Source organism: Salvelinus sp. IW2-2015, linkage group LG17 (genome assembly GCF_002910315.2).
Source record: "Salvelinus sp. IW2-2015 linkage group LG17, ASM291031v2, whole genome shotgun sequence".
Classification (NCBI taxonomy): domain Eukaryota; kingdom Metazoa; phylum Chordata; class Actinopteri; order Salmoniformes; family Salmonidae; genus Salvelinus; species Salvelinus sp. IW2-2015.
Window position 1 is genome coordinate 29,447,756 of NC_036857.1, and position 20,413 is coordinate 29,468,168.

General features: G+C 43.4%; 1 protein-coding gene across 1 annotated transcript in view; it reads right to left on the minus strand.

Annotated features, from left to right (window-relative positions):
* Positions 1-14,173, minus strand: part of huwe1 (HECT, UBA and WWE domain containing E3 ubiquitin protein ligase 1) — an 82,924-nt gene extending 68,751 nt beyond the window's left edge. The window contains 16 exon segments of the mRNA XM_070448071.1: positions 1,903-2,023; positions 3,110-3,250; positions 4,873-5,000; positions 5,240-5,390; positions 5,802-5,902; positions 6,217-6,385; positions 6,643-6,690; positions 6,825-6,902; positions 7,058-7,120; positions 7,435-7,587; positions 8,009-8,215; positions 8,692-8,790; positions 9,031-9,100; positions 9,332-9,381; positions 13,116-13,187; positions 14,073-14,173. Of these exon segments, the coding sequence (XP_070304172.1) occupies positions 1,903-2,023; positions 3,110-3,250; positions 4,873-5,000; positions 5,240-5,390; positions 5,802-5,902; positions 6,217-6,385; positions 6,643-6,690; positions 6,825-6,902; positions 7,058-7,120; positions 7,435-7,587; positions 8,009-8,215; positions 8,692-8,790; positions 9,031-9,075 (1,504 nt within the window). The 5' untranslated portion in view covers positions 9,076-9,100; positions 9,332-9,381; positions 13,116-13,187; positions 14,073-14,173.
* Positions 14,174-20,413: the final 6,240 nt, after the last annotated feature.

Here is a 20,413-nt window from a genome sequence, read left to right on the forward strand (position 1 = left end):
GTCCTCAGCAGTCCAATCCCTGTACCTTTTGCAGAAAATCAGCCTGTCCCTGATGTTTTTCCTGGAGAGAAGTGGATTCTTTGCTGCCCTTCTTGACACCAGGCCATCCTCCAAAAGTCTTCGCCTCACTGTTCTTGCAGATGCACTCACACCTGCCTGCTGCCATTCCTGAGCAAGCTCTGTACTGGTGGTGCCTCGATCCCGCAGCTGAATCAACTTTAAGAGGCGGTCCTGGCGCTTGCTGGACTTTCTTGGGTGCCCTGAAGCCTTCTTCACAACAATTGAACCTCTCTCTCCTTGAAGTTCTTGATGATCTGATAAATGGTTGATGAAGTGCAATGTTACTGGCAGCAATATCCTTGCCTGTGAAGCCCATTTTGTGCAAAGCAATGATGATGGCAATTGTTTCCTTGCAGGTAACCATGGATGACAGAGGAAGAACAATGATTCCAAGCACCACCCTCCTTGTGAAGCTTCCAGTCTGTTATTCGAACTCAATCAGCATGACAGAGTGATCTCCAGCCTTGTCCTCATCAACACTCACACCTGTGTTAACGAGAGAATCACTGACATGATGTCAGCTGGTCCTTTTGTGGCAGGGCTGAAATGCAGTGGAAATGTTTTTGGGGGATTCAGTTCATTTGCATGGCAAAGAGGGACTTTGCAATTATTTGCAATTCATCTGATCACTCTTCATAACATTCTGGAGTATATGCAAATTGCCATCATACAAACTGAGGCAGCAGACTTTGTGAAAATTTATATTTATGTAATTCCCAAAACTTTTGGCCACGACTGTACAGAGATCCTTGATGAAAACCTGCTCCAGAGCACTCAGGACTTCAGACTGGGGTGAAGGTTCACCTCCCAACAGGACAACGACCCTAAGCACAGTCAAGACAACACAGGAGTGGCTTCGCGACAAGTCTCTGAATGTCCTTGAGTGGCCCAGCCAGAGCCCGGACTTGAAACCAATCGAACATCTCTGGAGAGACTTGAAAATAGCTGTGCAGCAACGCTCCCTATACAACCTGACAGAGCTTGAGAGGATGGGAGAAACTCCCCAAAGAGGTGTGCCAACCTTGTAGCATCATACCCAAGAAGACTTGAGCCTGTAATCACTGCCAAAGGTGCTTCAATAAAGTACTAAAAAGTCTGAATACTTAATGTCAGGTATTTCTTTTGCTAAAATTTCTAAAAACCTGTTTTTGCTTGGTCATTATGGGGTATTGTGTGTAGAATGATGAGGGGGAAAAAACTATTTAATCAATTTTAGAATAAGCTGTAAGTAACAAAATGTAGAAAAAGTCAAGGGGTCTGAATACTTCCTGAATGCACTATATTGTGACAAAACTGAACATTTTAGAGTGGCCTTTTATTGTCCCCAGCACAAGGTGCACCTGTGTAATGATCATGCTGTTTAATCAGCTTCTTGATATGCCACACCTGTCAGGTGGATGGATTATCTTGGCAAAGGATAAATGTTCCCTAACTGGGGATGTAAACAAATTTGTGCACAATGAGAGAATTAAGCTTTTTGAAAGTATGAAACATTTCTGGGATCTTTTATTTCGGCTCACGAAACATGGGACCAACACTTTACATGTTGCTTTTATATTTTTGTTCAGTGTAGTCAAGGTGAAACATTCTGACGGAAGTTAAAACATGCCATTTTATATACATCTTATATGGCCGCGTTTTCACGAATGTTATTATATAATCGTCAAGCCCAATCAAAAGATTAGGGGACAGGACCTTGACGTAAAGCGGAAGGGGCAGTTACTTTCACAGGGTTTCATAGCCATGTTGATCCCTTATTATGATCTGAACAAATGTAGGCCTACACCCAAAAATATGGAACAGTTTATTGACAACAATAGAAAAAAAAAGAAAAGAGCTTACTGCTTTCTGACTGGCCGTCCATGTCCGTGTCCATGTCCTCAGATTCTACGGTGGAGTTGGGTCTCTGGATCTTTGGCTTGATGACAAAAGGACATTCTTTCCTAGACAGGTCCACCTCATGCTGCAGAGAGAGAGAGAGAGAGAATGAGGGCGAGAAAGAGGGTGAGAGGGAAGGAGAAAGAGTGCAAGGGAGTGAATGAGTACAGGAGTTTGGCACACGTTTGTTTTCAGCAGTGACTTTGAGCTGAGTAGCCAGACCCCCCCCCCCCCCCACCCCAGTGCTGCATCATGGACCCCGGAAGCGAGGTGCATCACCCACTCAGTCTTTCCCAGGTTATTTATTTAACATATTTATTATTCCCCAGGTGTAGCACAAAGGCCCCAGATGCACCTTCCAAGCCCTCTGGCAACATTTCAATTGGAAATAATATAAGTGTTTTTTTGCTGGGGGCAACAGATATGCATAGGAGCGTGCCCTGCCCTGTATACATGTCCCTACGTCCCATGCTGATAAAGATGTTATGGCCAGTGTGTGTGTGTTTGGGATGGGTATAGTCGACGCGATGCGCCCCATAAAATGACATACTGTATCCCTACACAGGTTCATGCCTTTGTTATTGTCAGCCAATCAAAGTGACTGCAGATAGTTGCTCTACGTGTAGCAAGCAACGTGGAAGAGCTCTAACCAAGGCAAAATGGAATTTAAAATTACAGAATTAAGTCAGCTAAATGAGAAGGAGTAGGCTACAACAAGCAACCATCAGGTAGGCTGTTTAATCTGAACGGCGTTGTTGTAGACAAGGACAAGCAGCACAGCAAAATAGCCTCAATTACCTGGCTATCTCAGCTAGCTTCTTTACATCGATTTGATGCAGTCAAGACCGGCTCTACCAGATGGGATGATAGATAACCTACGGCATCTACACGTTTGTCTAACTAGCGCGAGTCTGTATGGCTACCCTCACTCCTGTGTCAAACACACCGGTCCCTGCCCATCCCCGCACTGCTGCAAGCAAGCAGAGCAGCACCTCTAAAGTCACGCACCAATCCAGTCCGCAAGTTTAAATGTAAAAAATAAAAATTTAAATGTTTTATTCATTTTTTATATATATGTATTTCAACCATCTGAAAATCCAAAAATATTTCAGGATATTATTTTAATAGTGAAATTATTTCAAATGCCCATCCCTAGTGTGTGTTCCCCTACCTCCAGCCTGCTGATGAAGATGGTAAGGCCAGTGTGTGACTGGAAGGCTGCCATGTCCAGATTGGTGATGAGGTCCACCACTCGGACCGCACGCGTCACGAACGTGATCTGGTCCTGCTCGTCCCCCAGGAACTTGATCACCTAAGGAAGAAGTAGGCAGTCTGTCTTATCCAGTGTCCTGTGTGAATTTAAGTATGCTCTCTCTAATTCTCTCGTTCTCTCTGAGAACCTGAGCCCTAGGACCATACGTCAGGACTACCGGGCATGATGACACCTTGCTGTCCCCAGTCCGCCTGGCCTTGCTGCTATTCCAGTTTCAACTGTTCTGCCTGCGGTTACGGAACCCCTACCTGTCCCAGACCTGCTGTTTTCAACTCTTAATGATCGGCTATGAAAAGCCAACTGAGATTTATTCCTGATTATTATTTGACCATGCTTGTCATTTATGAACATTTTGAAAAATCTTGGCTCTCTCTAATTTTCTCCTTCTCTCTTTCTTTCTCTCGGAGGACCTGAGCCCTAGGACCATACGTCGGGACTACCGGCCGTGGTGACTCCTTGCTGTCCCAGTCCGCCTGGCCTTGCTGCTATTCCAGTTTCAACTGTTCTGCCTGCGGTTATGGAATCCCTACCTGTCCCAGACCTGCTGTTTTCAACTCTTAATGATCGGCTATGAAAAGCCAACTGAAAATTATTCATGATTATTATTTGACCATGCTTGTCACTTATGAACATTTTTGAACATCTTGGCATAGTTCTGTTATAATCTCCACCCGGCACAGCCAGAAGAGGACTGGCCACCCCTCATAGCCTGGTTCCTCTCTAGGTTTCTTCCTAGGTTTTGGCCTTTCTAGGGAGTTATTCCTAGCCACCGTGCTTCTACACCTGCATTACTAGCTGTTTGGGGTTTTAGGCTGGGTGTCTGTACAGCACTTCGAGATATTAGCTGATGTACGAAGGGCTATATAAAATAAAATTGATTGATTGATTGATAAGACTGTGTGCATACAAACAGTACAGGGCAGATTCCCAGACCCAGATTAAGCCTATTCTGGTCTTAGAAAACAATTAAGCTCCTCTACTTCTGCACTAAAAGGCATGCTAAATGTGATCTTAATTGGGGTACCTATGGGCACATAAGCAGGACGGGAAAATGTAGGGCTGCTCAGCCTTTTTGCAGAGCGAGCCATTCAGAATGCTGGACCGGACATATTTTTTATTTCGCCTTTATTTAACCAGGTAGGCAAGTTGAGAACAAGTTCTCATTTACAATTGCGACCTGGCCAAGATATAGATTCTGTGCCGATCAACAGATCTTCAAAATGTCAGACACCTGCACAGAATGTGTGCCCATCAAACATACTTGGTGAAACCAGGCCAGCTCAGCAGAATGATATCTATAGTTTGCTTGGTGAGTAAACACCAGACTATTTGCATTCCCCCCCTCTTTTACGCTACTGCTACTGTTATTATCTATGCATCATCTAAACATATCACTTTAATAACTCTACCTACATGTGCATATTACCTCGACTAACCGGTGCCCCCGCACATTGACTCTGTACCAGTACCCCCTGTACATAGCCTCGCTATTGTTATTTTACTGCTGCTATTTAATAATTTGTTAGTTTTATTTCTTACTTTTTGGGGGGGGCATTTTTCTTAAAACTGCATTATTGGTTAAGGGCTTGTAAGTAAGCATTTCACTGTAAAGTCTACTACACCTGTTGTATTCGGCGCATGTGACAAATAGATATTTTTACCTTGAGCAGGGCTTCCATCATCCCACAGGAGACCAGGGCCTCCCCCCCAGCGTCGTAACTAGCCAGGTGGTAGAGGAAGGAGAACAGCGCCGTGGCAAACTGGTGCGGGTACGGCTCCATCAGAGGGTCTGAGGAGACAACCACAACAACAGGTTACAGAGGGGACTAGCTTCCATCAGAACACTGAAGCCAAGAGCAGGAACAGGGTGAAACTCCCAAACACACGTCGCCTAAATTGGCTAAGGATAGAATCCCACCCTACCTATGACCTTAATTCTACATCTCCTCTAGAACTGTATGGGCATCTCCTTTCAGAACGGTCTAGAAAAAATTTAAATAGACATTCCACAGTATGTCTGTGACTCACCGATCATGGCCTGTATGCAGTTGCGCACCAGTACAGGCAGGAAGCCGTGGTAGGAGGCTGTGCCGGTGCAGTCGATGATGTTGGACAGCTTGGGTGTCCTCTCAAGGTGCACAATGGACGTTAAGGTGCGTAAAGACGCTGCCTTTATGTCCTGTTGAGAGAGACAGGAGGACTCATGAAAAAGACTACTACATATACCATTCAGGGTTCCCACTCAAATCACATTTACTCTGTTTTATGACTGGGGAAACTCTTCAGGGACGTATACAACGCCGAGACAATAGTGATCGTATTATAATTTAATTCAAAAATCATTGGCCAAAAATGTACTACACATATCAACATCATATTGTTAATTGTCAACATCACAATCTTGTATAAATCACATAAATACTTAATCAACAACATCGACCATTCAGGGTAACATCGTACACACGCCACGTGATCGCAGTCACAATATCGGGCTCCAATTTCACACCTACTATGGTATTGTGACAGTAGTAGAGCGGACACGAGGGGAGAGGGAGAAGGGGAGCGAGAGAGACAAAAAGGTGCAGCTTACCACGAGCTGTTTATCTGTAATCTGTAGCACGTCCACCAGCTCCTCTATCAAGCCGTTGTAGAGAATACTGTTGGCAGACTCCTGGAGTGCATTGGAGTACACTGGGGAAACCGACACCGCCATAACACAATTAAGTTAGCGAAGGTATTTCAAAAGAATCATTGACATGAAATGCCTGATGAAAAGCATTGGCTTCATTGATCCGCAGCTACAACACAGACCAACACAGACACCAGCAAACATCGGGAACACTGAGACACGAGTACTGACGGGACGATTTGGCACTGAACAAGGTGATGGAAACTGTTGAATTATATTGAGCCGGCAACTCAATATCGGGACTGCAGATGAGAATTGGCCATGTAGCTCCAATCTGGTACATTGTACGTGATCTGGGTGAAATAAACACGCTTACCCAGGATAGAGATGGCGTGGAGCCTGGCTTGTACAGCTTGTAGTCTCTTCTTGTGGTTGGAGAAGCCGTGGGCCAGTCTGATGTGCGTGAACAGCAGGGTCTGCTTGTCTTTAGGGATGTTGTACATCACCGTCAGAGACTCCATGATCTCACTGGGACTCTCAGAGATCTGGAAACACCACAGGGAGGTTGGGTGAGCAGGACAAGATAGAAAATCAGAAATCCGAATTTTGGCTGGGGTAATATGTCAGTTTCAATTATATGAATGTACGATAAATGTCAGAAAAGGAATTCATGATCAGGAAGAAACACATTCCTGGTGGACTTAGTCCCAAAACAATTAAAAGGGTACAATAGACTAGTCCTCGCAATCTTTGGTTAAATTCATTATATGCACTGAGAAAATAGACAACATTTGTCCCTTACCTTGTCGAGCTGTTCAATGTGAATGTAGTGTAGTGTGTTACTACTGGTCTGTTGTGGGGAGAGAAAGTTCACAAATGGTCAATCAATCCACTCATAACAAGACATAGCCTAACAAGACCAGGGACATACATTAGTTGCACATTAATATTTGTTTTCTGGTAAGGAAAGGTGTCCGTCTTTACCTTCCTCTCCACTTTGACCTCGGGGCCAGGTTCAGCATAGAACTCAAAGTGCAGTGTGGTGGCACTGGGAGGGTACTTCTGCTCAGAGTGACGCCAAGAGAGAGGAGAGGGGTGAGGTTGGGGGTAGGGATCACAAGTCAAAGAAAAATGTAATCACTACAAAGCAAATTAGCCAATTGTGTGGAGACGGCAAGCTTTTATAGATTGTGACAATGACAAAGTGTGACGCTCACCGTCATAGCCAGGTCCCTGCAGCACTCTGCCAGGCCGAAGCCATTCTCCTTTCCTCCCCAGCTCTACACAGGGAACATCACAGACATCAGAACAGCAACTCCTACAACTTCATAGTCTAAATATCAAGGCAGGGCACATACATTGGGGACACTACCTTCCATATTGTTAGTAGTTGGTTTTTAAATACAACATAGGCTATGGCTTGCAACAGTAAAACTGAACGCAAACGAGAAAAGGCTAAGTCACTCCTTCAGTCCAATTTAAAAAGCCTTAACACATTGACAATGGTCTACCTACGACACCCATAAAGTACCATCAGCCCGTTGGGCTAAAAGAGATCCTAATAAACATGTTTGTTTAATTCTGACACCCGTACCTCAGCCAGATGTTGTAGGCGTGCCAGCAGAGGGGTCCTCTTGTCAGAGCCCAGTCTGGTGATGTAGTTGGAGCGTTTACTGAACACGTAGAGGAGGTTCAGCACAGACAGAACAACCTGCATGTCACACGATGCTAACAGGGTGGTCAAGTGCTGAGAGGGAGAGTGAGATCAAGAGCGAAAAAGAGCAAAAGGGGGAGAGGGAGCGAGCAGGGGGGGGGGGGGGGGGGGGGGGGGGGGGGGGGGGGGGACAGAGGGTTAATAAAGTGAGACTGATTGGCTCATTCCATCGTGGTTTGTGACAGGTGCATCACCCAGAGAGGAGAATTTATTCACTTAACCTTTATTTACTTAGGATATGTTATTGCAATGAGTCTCCTAGATCATTTTCCAAAGGCACCCAAAGCAACATCTTGAGTAGACCCTCTAGCAAAAAAACCTGTCAATCTCTAAACCAATAACGGGCAAACTCTTAGGCAGGGGAATCCCAACAGAGCTGGGCAGGGAGGCCTACTTTACCCATACAATGGGAGGGGAAAAAGTGCGTAGTCAAGGGAGGTAGAGGTGGTACTACCTCTATGGAGCTGTAGAGGTGCCTGGAGAAGCTGTACTCAATGAGCAGGGCTGTGAAGTTGAGCACGGCCAGCAGTAAGGCTTTGAGCTGCCCGTTGTCCGGCCGGTCACAGACCAGCAACCACGACATGTTCTCCACCGTCTGGCCCGCATCACACAGGATCCCATCGAAACGGTCCAGCAGGTCAACCCAGTGGTAAAGCTCACACTGAAGGGGTGGGAAGACGAGAGAGGCCGGTAAGGACTCTGGGGGTCACTTTAGATAGAGGCCACGTTCTGCTGATTGAGCGTTAAACACCAAGGCCATGTTCCGCAGACAAATGTTGTGGAATGCTGCTGATAGAATTGTTATGAATATAGCGGACATGATTCCTTATTTTACATTAGAGAAAATGTTGTTCTACATCATATATTCACATCGGAAAATCACACAATATTGTGCCCTGCTGAGCGCAGCCGAGGTGAATAAGGATATGTCCCTGGTGACCCCAAAATCTGGGTAATGTCAGTTAAATACAGAGATGGAAGGTTTCCCAGACCAGATTAAGCCTGCTCGTGGATAAAAAAACATTTACATGATCAGATAAGGTACTGCCTCTAAGATAACGTGATCTAATACAAAGATAATGAACGTCACCCAGAGGACATTAAATAATTTACTAAGTGTCTCTCCCTCCTGCTCACCTTGCCAATATTCCAGGTCTTGATGTGCTGCAGCTCCAGCAGTAGTTGCTCGTCGCTGCATCCCTTGAGCTTCTCTATGAGCGTCCTGCAGTCCGCAGGCTGTGAGAATGGGAGAGAGAAGGTTGGAGGGTGGTAGAGAGAGAGAGTGCGCGAGAGAGGGGGGGGGGGGGGGGGGGGGGGGGGGGGTGTGGTTGGGGGGGGGGGGGGGGGGGGGGGTGTATAGGAGAGAGGTGGGGGAGAGAGCGAAAAAGAAAGCGAGAAGGCTGTTCAGGACATGTACAGTGCGGGGTCAAAAAGGAACTACAGACAGTCAGAGCCAACATTATTACGCATACTCACAGCTTCTGTTGGGGTTTTCTTTAACTTGCTTCTGTCGACCTTCATTGTCGCTAGTTTCTAGCTGATGCTCCTGTTGGGAACAGTAGGATAGATTAGCATGCAGCCTGTAAGGAAACAATGAATGTGTATGTATGGAATCTGCTGCTTGCTACTGCATGTCACACAGTTAGGCTACATCAAGTACAGTAACAGAATGAGCAGGGACAGTTTGCATGCTGGATTTTAGACTGAAACGGAACTTGTGAAATATAATCAAATATATGCATTGTGTGTTCAAGAGAAATGTAAAAGTCACACTTACAGTAAGTAATTTGACAAGACCCACTTAACATCATGTTTCATTCACAATACCTGAAATTAGGAAAATAGTCATTAGCATTATGTAAACAAGGCATCATGGACTCAAAACAATTCTCTCCTTTGTCTGGGAGGGAATAGTGAGAATAGTTTCAAACACTTGTCAAAATGTGTTAGTTATGGTTAGACAATAAGAAATCATTCCTCCGATGAAAAAGGGTCTCTCGTCCAACACAATTCAAAAAAGAATAGAGACAGAGGGCCTAGCTAGACAAAATAAATTTGCTCAGTGGAGCAGACTCCAATCGGGTAGCCTATACCCAATTAGGTAACAGTCCGAATACAGCTTTGACAAAGAAAGCAAAATGTGAGTTCAAATGTATAGGCCAAAAAGATGAGGTGACAGTTACCCAGGCAGATCCAATCAACACAATATTGAGGAAAATGGTACATGTCCACCAATACTTCACTGAGCAACATAACAAACAGGAGTCATTTTCACACTCTCACTAAGGGTGTTGGTCCCTTTCAGCAAATTTCTGTTAACTCAGTAAGGTTCGCTTAAATTTTTTGAGCAGTGTGAACACTCCAAAAGGAACACCGAACCCTCAAAAGAGGACCAGGAGCGAACCTAGACCATCTCGAGAGGTGGTCATAATTCGGGTCGCTTGAAGTCCAGGGTCCGGTTCCCTTTCTAGGGCAATGTGAAGACAAAGCTCCCCAGGTTCGCTTGTCATTGTTCCCAGACCAAATACTAGACTACTGCAACACTATTTCCCTTGCCATATCCTCATATTTGTGCCACAAAAGAGAGAAGATGAGGTGCATGTTCACAGAAAAAAAAAACTTTGGGGATATTGATTAGCTATTGTCATGGATGCACAAAAATTACTAAATGTGTAGAGTTCTTAGTTCAGATTTAATTTAAATATGTGATCTATAGGCTAAGAGCTTCATAAGCCGTTTATTCCATTGTGGGGTTTGAATAGTGTGAAAAGACAACATATTTGGTGAGAATCATAAGGTACAAAATCAATACTAGCTCTTAAAAGGGGCTGTAGCCTAAATTGGGTGTACAATTTTCAATTACAACATTATTTAATCTGAAGTTACTCTGCCATTTATTATTTTACATGTTAATATTATCTTCTGGTTACAATTGTCTCTCATTCTTTAACTAAATGCAATCTATTAGCTTCCAAAACGTAAGTAGGTACATCTAGCTGTCCGATAACACGTTCTGATGGAATGGGTTGTCCTGCACTTTCTAAAAAATGCACTCTGGGTTGAGTTTATGTTGGAAAAAGATTTTGGTTCCTTTCGAAACTTAGCAATGTGAATGCAAAGAACTTGGACCACAAAATAGGTGAAGTGTACTGGCAAAAGAGTTGAGACCCATTCAAAGACTAGGGCTGTGTGAATACAAATAATTTAGTATTTTTTTACCTCAAGAGTTCACCTTGAGGACTAAGATTGGTTATTTTAAAGATGACTGTGTGAAAACGATAGTGAACCGAACCAAACCGTTTAGGGTGTTAGAATACAACAAACCCCAGACAATCATTAAGACTATGGCTGTCTGCAATTGACTGGATTTCAGGGGCCTTATTCAGCTGGTTCTAAACATTTGAAAACTATACTGATAATGCTGATACATTCTTTTGATGAACAAGAGTGTATTAGCTATATTAATATACATTACAATATAACTACATAGCTGAAAGATTCCAACACAGAACGAGTCAAAAATATGTTCCAGTTTAATGTACTGAACCTGTCAGGGAAAGTGTTTCAAAAGCATGAAAATGTTTGCATTGAAATGGTAGCTAATGCATGTCCACCAAGGGTCAGACTCAACGTAACAAAATAAGCTAGCAATCTAGCCTAACATCAGACAAACATGATTGCTATTCCAAGCTAAAACGTTAGCAAATAAACATACACAAAGTAAAACAGAATCAACCGAATGCTAGTGAGGCAACTGTTAGCTAGCTAACGTTACTGCAGTAAGGAAATAACATAACGTTAACTACCTGGTGTATACTAACGTTAGCAATTTAGTTAGCTGACGTTTGTTGACTAGCTAAAAAACCGGGAGTTCCCTAGCTAAAGCGGCAAATGAGAAGAACACACAATTTCGCTGACAAGTTAGGTACTTAGCTAAACTTTAGTCATACATATGTATTTCATACCTCATCGAAAGAAAACAAGTAAATTCGCGGTAAACCAAAATGTCCGGTTGGGAGGTTCGCTAGCAGCTAGTTAGCCACTTGGCCCAAGTACCTAATGTTAGCCAGCTAGCTGTCCGACAGGGATAACTGGCTAACGTTAGCTAGCTAGTTCAATCAATATTGCTTTTTATGATGTCAAAACAATAGTCAATGATTAGAGGCTATATAAAACAATAGACGTATCTTACGAAGTGCGTGGTAAACTTGCAAACTAACAAGCTATACGTTGGCTAGCCTGGTAAAGACAAGAGATTCAACCACCACTACCGCGAGTATTTTCCCCATTCCTCAAATGGTTGAACACGCTGTTGTCAAATCTAGTGCCCAGCTCCAGGCCTCACCAGAAGCCCTTACTCTCCTCCCCTGCATCCTTACCAATTCACAAATGTACACATTCCGTAAACACAACACGCTAGCTGGCAACAGTCAGACCCGACCGGCCGCGAATTAATCTGTTTTATTCATAGATTAATGCGAGCATTATAGTCCACCATACCTCCTCCAATATGCGTGAGGCGTATAAAAAGCTGCTCGCACTTTACTGCACACGCGCTGGCTAGCCTCTTGGTTAGCTAGCCGAAACGTATATCTCGCTGAATCATTCCCCCATACGGGCCTAACGTGACAGAGCGAGTTCGTGGTGTATTTGAGTTTTCGTTGGGCAAATTTACGTAGCTACCTGTGATAGAAGAGGGGCGTTCATTTCTCCCTCCCGCTGAAATATGTTAATATTTCTGTGTAAAAGTCTGCTGTATTTTTATTCAATTGTATTGTCACTGCAGAAACATTCAGGATTCGAAACCTGTGTGTAACTCAGTATAGAAATATATCATGGGGTGGAGATTATTAATATTTTTTCTAACAGATCCATTTAGATTTTCCAGAGTAAGTTACTGTCATGCACCTTTTATCTAGCTCCTATCAGCAACTGGAAGATCTCAACAACCAAAATATGTCAAATTATTATCTTTATCTAGATCCTCCCCCAACATTTTTTACACAACAAGTCACCATTCATTCATCCCATCATACATCCACCCTATAACTACTGGTACTAGGGTAGTGTTAGTTTCTGAATAAGCTGAAGCTACAAAACATCAGCAGGTGAGCAAACATCCTTTTGGCATTTTGACAGGAAATACCATCTGTATGTATACATCTACAATTTAGTAACATGTATTAGATTAATACAATTAACAATTGTTTTCCTCTTCTATTTACCTATGCAATTACATCATTAGAACCCATCTCAGAAACCCTGCAGCAAAAAGGATAACCACATTATTTGACAGGCGGATTTCAGATGACAAACGTTGGTCTCTAGAACAGTGTTCCACAGACAAAATAGCTTTTCAATGTCTTTCTGACACCCAAACCAAAAGGCTTTTAGTTACAATCCATAGTCAAATGAAACATGTAAGAATATGAATGCTCTCAAGTGACACTAATTCTTAGTGTTAAATAAATATCCTAATAATACAATTATAACAATTGTCAGAGTTTAATAATAATTGTAAATGGTAGTAGTTCACAATACTACTACTAGTTTGTAAATACCAGAAACTTCTTCGGTTCACTAGCTCCATTTCCTCCTCCTCAGCATAGTTTTGTGTGGTCTCCTAAAACAATCTGAAAGCATAAAAACAAGCACATCTAAAATGGAGGATTGGACAGCTGGGATCCTGGGGGGACATTCCAAACCTATAGATGAACAAAAAACAACTAAGATTGAATGGTAGGCCTATTGATTCAGTGAGGATGAATGGTATGAGAGAACGGTCATAGGTAGCAAATGGAATATTGGGCAGATTGTGAAATTGGATTAATATAAATCTAAAGTCTCATGAGATTTTTTTTTTGGCATATTAATAAAACATGGACAATTCAAATGATACTGAATAGTCCCAAAATGTCAACAATACATAATTTTACTATTAATCCAATGACCTGATTTGGCCTAAATCAATTAACTCCTCGTAATAAATTCGCGTGGGCTCGCTGTTCGGCTCATGAAACAAACGACCTCTCGCGCACAGTCAAAGGACCTGCCAATCAAAGTACCGGCAAGTCATGTCCAGAACTAGCAGCTGGTCTCTTTTCACATGGGTGTGGGTTTCTTGGTAAACTTTCATCCGCAATCTCGACTAACTCAATGTAATTTTCAAAGCAAAGGGAATCTGCCTCTTGCAAATGCCTTTACCCCATACAGCAGAAAATTCAGGAAACATGTAGCTAGCTTTTCACAGAACGCAGGGTGTGTTGTGTGTGTGTGTGTGTGTGCCGGTATGTGTTTCGCGCGTGCACAGCGCACCACAATGCTCTTTCAGTCCGTGGTTAAATTAAAAATGGCGGTTCACACAGCAGAATGTCCGTACTTTATCCTAAAACGACGCGCAATTCAGACCCCTGCTTAGCACTATCAAACACACATCAACACTATCACTAAACTCCCAATTTAAACAATTCATCATGCTTTTGCTCAATGTTAACGCAGAAGTGCATAGAGATGCTTACCGAGATGCGTGTAAATTTCATTTCTCCATCTTGCACTAGCGTCCAGCGAGCTGGGTTGAGTTTGAATCTCGCGATAACGGCGCTTCCTATGTTAGCCTTCTGGCGAGTCACTCCCCGTGCCCGTCAAATGAAGCTGCTGGAAAATATTGGATTTTTTTTTTTAATGGACATTTCAGTAGGCAAACATTGAATGGGATCAAGCAAGCAGTGATAGAAAAACCAAATTTTCTTGGCTCTTCCTTCTTTCAATACAAACACTACAAAATGATCTATCGATGTTCAGTGCATTCCACATAATACTGTATGTGGGAGATTACTCTGATGGTCATAGCTGATGTAGTATATCAAACTATTGAATAATCTTGAATACCTCTTTGGAATAGAATACATACTTGAACAGTTACTTTATTGCCCATCTTGACACACACGTTGAGGCAGTCACAAGCAGCACCTCTGGATGCAGAGCAGTTTAGAGATTAAGTGCCTTGCTCAAGGGCACAATGGCAGGGAAGTGTACCTTGGAGCGCTGATATAGGATCAGTTTTGCATTTTAGATAATGAATAAGATTATATAGACAGGGGGACCTAAATAAACAATCTTTGTGAATATGAGCCCAGCCGCCCTCCGTTTGCTAGCATGAGACCTGTCTTTAGAAACAGTTTCTCAATAATTATGACATGAGTCAGACAATCATATTGAAACATACAAGACTGAGGTTATTCTTTAATTCAGCTTAATATGAAAATTCATTCAAGGCAAAGAATAAACACCTGACATTCAATTCAGTCCATGGAATACAAATGCTATTTAACTCAGGCTTCAAAATGTGATTGAGATTTTTGTGATATTTTTCTACTGCTTGTGTAAATATCACAATAATAATGAGCACAATAGATACAAAATAAAACCCTGAGAGAAATTGTGTGACCCACACTATAAAACATTGCAATGTAAACATTGAGTAAATAGCAATGACTAGTAAGAGATATACTTATAGTTATATCAAAAAATGTATTATCATCTAATGACAAAGATTGAAAGATGGTACAGGCCTATCCTCTGAAAGTCCTTGGAAAAACTGTTAGAGAAGAAAGGAAACAAATGTACCGTGCATTCGGAAAGAATTGACCCCTTCCCTTTTTCCACATTGTTACGTTACAGCATTATTCTAACATTGATTAAATGTTTCTCAATCTACACACAATACCTCGTAATGACAAAGCAAAAACAGGTTTAGAAAATGTTGCAATGTATTAGAAATAAACAGAAATACCTTATTTACATAAGTATTCAGACCCTTTGCCATGAGACTCGAAATTGAGCTCAGGTGCATCCTGTTTCCATTGATCATCCTTGAGATGTTTTTACAACACCGATATAATGGCGCCGGAGGGGATGGCTGCCATTTTTATGTGCTCCTAACCAACTGTGCTATTTTGTTTGTAAATTATTTTGTACATAATGTTGCTGTTACCGTCTCTTATGACAGAAAAGAGCTTCTGAACAGCGATTACTCACCTCAAACTGGACAAAGATTTTTTCTTTAATGAGTCTGATGAAGGACACACTGCTATCGAGTCCAGGCCCAAATCCCCGTCATTAGCATGAAGACAGAATTCGTTGGCAGGTAGGTAAACCACCACTACCCTCTGTACTATTGGCCAACGTGCAATCATTGGATAATAAACTGGACGATCTACAATAGACTATCCTACCAACGGGACATTAAAAACTAATATCTTATGTTTCACCGAGTCGTTGCTGAATGACGACACATAATATAGAGCTGGCTGGGTTTTCCGTGTATTGGCAGAACAGAGCAGCTACGTCTGGTAAGACGAGGGGCGGGGGTGTGTGTCTATTTGTCAATAACTGCTGGTGCACGATGTCTAATATTAAAGAAGTCTCAAGGTATTGCTCGCCTGAGGTATAATACCTCATGATAAGCTGTAGACCACACTATCTACCAAGAAGCCATCTATTTACCACCACAAACCGATGCTGGCACTAAGTCCGCATTCAACATGCTGTATAAGGCCATAAGCAAACAAGAAAATGCTCATCCAGAAGCGGAGCTCCTAGTGGCCGGGCCTTTAAGGCAGAGAAATTTAAATCCGTTTGAACTAATTTCTACCAGCATGTGCAATCAGAGGGGAAAAAAACTACTCTAAACCACCTTTACTCCACACACATCCTCCTACACCGGCTCTAACGCTCATCGGATGTGCAGGGCTTGCAAACTATTATCATAAGGGGAATGCACCAATTTGTAAGTCGCTCTGGATAAGAGCGTCTGCTAAATGACTTAAATGTAAATGTAAATGTAATTACTGACTACAAAGGGAAACCCAACCGCGAGCTGCCCAGTGACACGAGCCTACCAGATGAGCTAAATGCCTTTTATGCTCCCTTCGAGGCAAACAACACTGAAGTATGCATGAGAGCACCAGCTGTTCCAGACAACTGTGTGATCACGCTCTCCATAGCCGATGTGAGCAAGACCTTTAAACAGGTCAATATTCACAAAGCCGCGGGGCCCAGACCGATTACAAGGGTAGTGTACTCAGAGCATACACGGACTAACTGGCAAGTGTCTTCACTAACATTTTCTAACACTCCCTGACTGAGTCTGTAATATCTACATGTTTAAAACAGACCACCTTAGGTAACCTGCCTAAATGACTACCACCCCGTATCACTCACGTCGGTAACCTGAAGTGCCTTGAAAGGCTGGTTATAGCTTACATCAAGACCATCATGCCTGAGCCCTAGACCCACTCCAATTTGCATACCGACTCACAGATAACCCAACGCAATCTCAAATCGCACTGCCCTTTCCCAACCGGACAAAATTAACACCTATGTGAGAATGCTGTTCATTGACTACAGCTCAGCGTTCAACACCATAGTGCCCACAAAGCTCATCACTAAACTAAGGACCCTGGGATTTGGAAAAGGAGGGCCGAACAGGCCCCCATTAACATTGACGGGGCTGCAGTGGATCGAGTCAAGAGCTGTCCACATCACCAAAGAACTATCATGCTCCAAACACCAAGAGAGTCATGAAGAGGGCACGACAACACCTTTCTCCCCTCAGACTGAAAATATTTGGCATATGGTCCCCAGATCCTCAAAGTTCTACAGCTGCACCATCGAGAGCATCCTGACCGGTTGCATCACCACCTGGTATGGCAACTGCTCGGAATCTGACCAAAAGGCGCTACAGAGGGTAGTGTGTACTGCCCAGTACATCACTGGGGCCAAGCTTCCTGCCATCCGGGACCTATATACCAGGCGGTGTCAGAGGATAGGCAAAATAAAATTGTTAAAGACTCCAATCAGGCCTCCCGAGTGGCGCAGTGGTCTAAGTCACTGCATAGCAGTGCTAGCTGTGCCACTAGAGATTCTGGGTTAGAGTCCAGGCTCTGTCGCAGCTGGCCACGATCGGGAGGCCCATGAGGCGGCACACAATTGGCCCAGCGTCTTCCGGGTTAGGGAGGGTTTGGCTGGCAGGGATATCCTTGTCTCATCGCGCACTAGCGACTCCTGTGGCGGGCCGGGCGCAGTGCACGCTGACACGGTCGCCAGGTGTACGGTGTTTCCTCCGACACATTGGTGCGGCTGGCTTCCGGGTTGTATGGGCATTGTCAAGAAGCAGTGCAGCTTGGTTGGGTTGTGTTTGAGGACGCATGGCTCTCGACCTTCGCCTCTCCCAAGTCCGTACGGGAGTTGCAGCGATGAGACAAGACTAACTACTACCAATTGGATACCACGAAATTGGGGAGAAGGGGTGAAAGAACACCCAAAAAAATTAAGATAGACTACAGTCACCCAAGTCATACTGTTCTCTCTGCTACCGCACAGCAAGCGGTACCGGAGAACCAAGTCTAGGTCTAAAAGGCTCCTTAAAAGCTTCTACCCCCAAGCCATAAGACTGCTGAACAATTAATCAAAATGGCGGTGACCAAGAACTCGATGGTCACTCTGACAGAGCTCCAGAGTTACTCTGTGGAGATGGGAGAACCTTCTAGAAGGACAACCATCTCTGCAGCACTCCACCAATCAGGCCTTCATGGTAGAGTTGCAAGCCAAAAGCCACTCCTCCGTAAAAGGCACATGACAGCCTGCTTGGAGTTTGCCAAAAGGCATCTAAAGACCCTCAGACCATGATAAACAAGATTCTCTGGTCTGTTGAAACCAAGATTGAACTCTTTGGCCTGAATGCCAAGCATCACGTCTGGAGGAAACCTGGCACCATCCCTACGGTGAAGCATTGTGGTGGCAGCATCATGCTGTGGGAATGTTTTTCAGCGGCAGGGACTGGGAGACTAGTCAGGATTGAGGGAAAGATGAATGGCGCAAAGTAGAGAGATCCTTGATGAAAACCTGTCCCAGAGTTCTCAGGAACTCAAACTGGGACCAGGGTTCACCTTCCAACAGGACAACGACCCTAAGCACACAGCCAAGACAACACTGGAATGGGACAAACCTCTGAATATCCTGGAGTGGCCCAGCTAGAGCCCGGACTTGAACCCGATCGTTCATCTCTGGAGACCTGAAAATAGCTGTGCAGCGATGCTCCCCATCCTGACAGATCTTGAGGGGATCTGCAGAGAAAAATGGGAGAAACTCCCCAAATACAGCTGTGTGAAGCTTGTAGCGTCATCACCAAGAAGACTCGAGGCTGTAATCGCTGCCAAAGGTGCTTCAACAAAGTACTGAGTTAAGGGTCTGAATACTCATGTAAATGTCTTTATTTTTGTTTGAAAAAATTTCTATAAAACAGTTTTTGCATTGTCATTATAGGGTATTGTGTGTAGATTGAGGGGGGAAAAATTATCAATTTTAGAATAAGGCTATAACGTAACAAAATGTGGAAAAAGTCAAGAGGTCTGAATACTTTCCGAACGCACTGTACGTCCAAAATAGATGGGGGTGGGGTCTAAGCTAACATATGTAATTGTTTTAAGATGGTGAAAACATGGATCACTTGTTTTTTTGGGACACATTTAACCCCTTATTTTTGTTGGCACACAACTACCTCCATACTTCCATTCGTTTGTATGGGTTGCCTTCACACGAATCTCGTGACACCTGTGGGGGTCATATTAGTTTGTAACACTAACATTTTTGTGAGAAGAATCGTTTTCAGGATGTCTCATGGTCTGACAAACACCTCTGTAGCTCGGCCACCTTCCACCGCAGATGCGGCAGGCTGACATATCTCTAGCTTAAACTGATGGATTTTAATTGAGATTTTTAAAAGTTGTTACTTAGATTGACGCATAGGTGCATCAATAGACTCTTAAGGATTTTAATACAATGCAAAATGTTCCTTGTTATATCATTACGATAATAGCAGTCAGAACCATCTTGAGAACATACAGGTTGTGTTACCCCTGCTGATGCATGCCAGATCATACATAAAATACCTATCCAGGTGTTGTATCAGCTAACCACATGTTACAGCAATCTGGTGCCTGACGGCAGTCGATGACGTGCACGCAACCATTGGCTGATGCATGCAAAGTCTGAGCAGGGGAACACGACCCCAGTGTTGCGATAGTGTCAACAATGATGCGCATTTCACAATCTGTTCAGTTAAGAAGCTGTAATGGTGTAGTAAATCCGATGAGTTCAAATACTATTTGTAATCTTTCAAATACTTTGAGCATTTGCTTTAGCCTGCCTGGAGTCCCAAGTTTGGTGGGTAGGGTTTGCACTATTTAGACTTTTTCTATTGGTTCCATTGCAACAGGCAAGCACAGCTAAATTATTTCAAATAGTATTTGAACCCAGATCTGGTGTAAGAGGTCTACCACAGAGAAAATAGTAATAACACGAACAATGTAACAGTACAGGCCCACTAAATTAAATAGTTGCACTATTTGGCCCCGTACATACTCAAATTGTACAACTGATGTAGAACACATTTGACACAAGTTGTGGAATGTTTTTCTGCACAATAATTATTATTACGGAAGCGATGTGGAGACACCACACTCTGCTGCAACCTTGGCGTTAAATGATGTGGTAAAGGCTATGGATAGGAGGAAGCACTGTGCTGCCCTGTTTAATGACCTATCGAAGGCTTTAGATTGTATTGAAGCCATTGGACACAGTTTATCATAGCGCACTACGCTTTAATACGGGCAATGGGTTGAGTACACATCACTGCATTCTGTATCTGAAAGTAGGCTGACACTCTTAAATGCCTTGTAGATCAATGCATTGCACTCTATTTATAAAGCCCTCCTGTATAAACTGTGGCGTACCTTACTTTATTGTTAACTTACAAGATACCAGACCCGGTCTCCCTTTGATCTCCACTGAGTTAGCT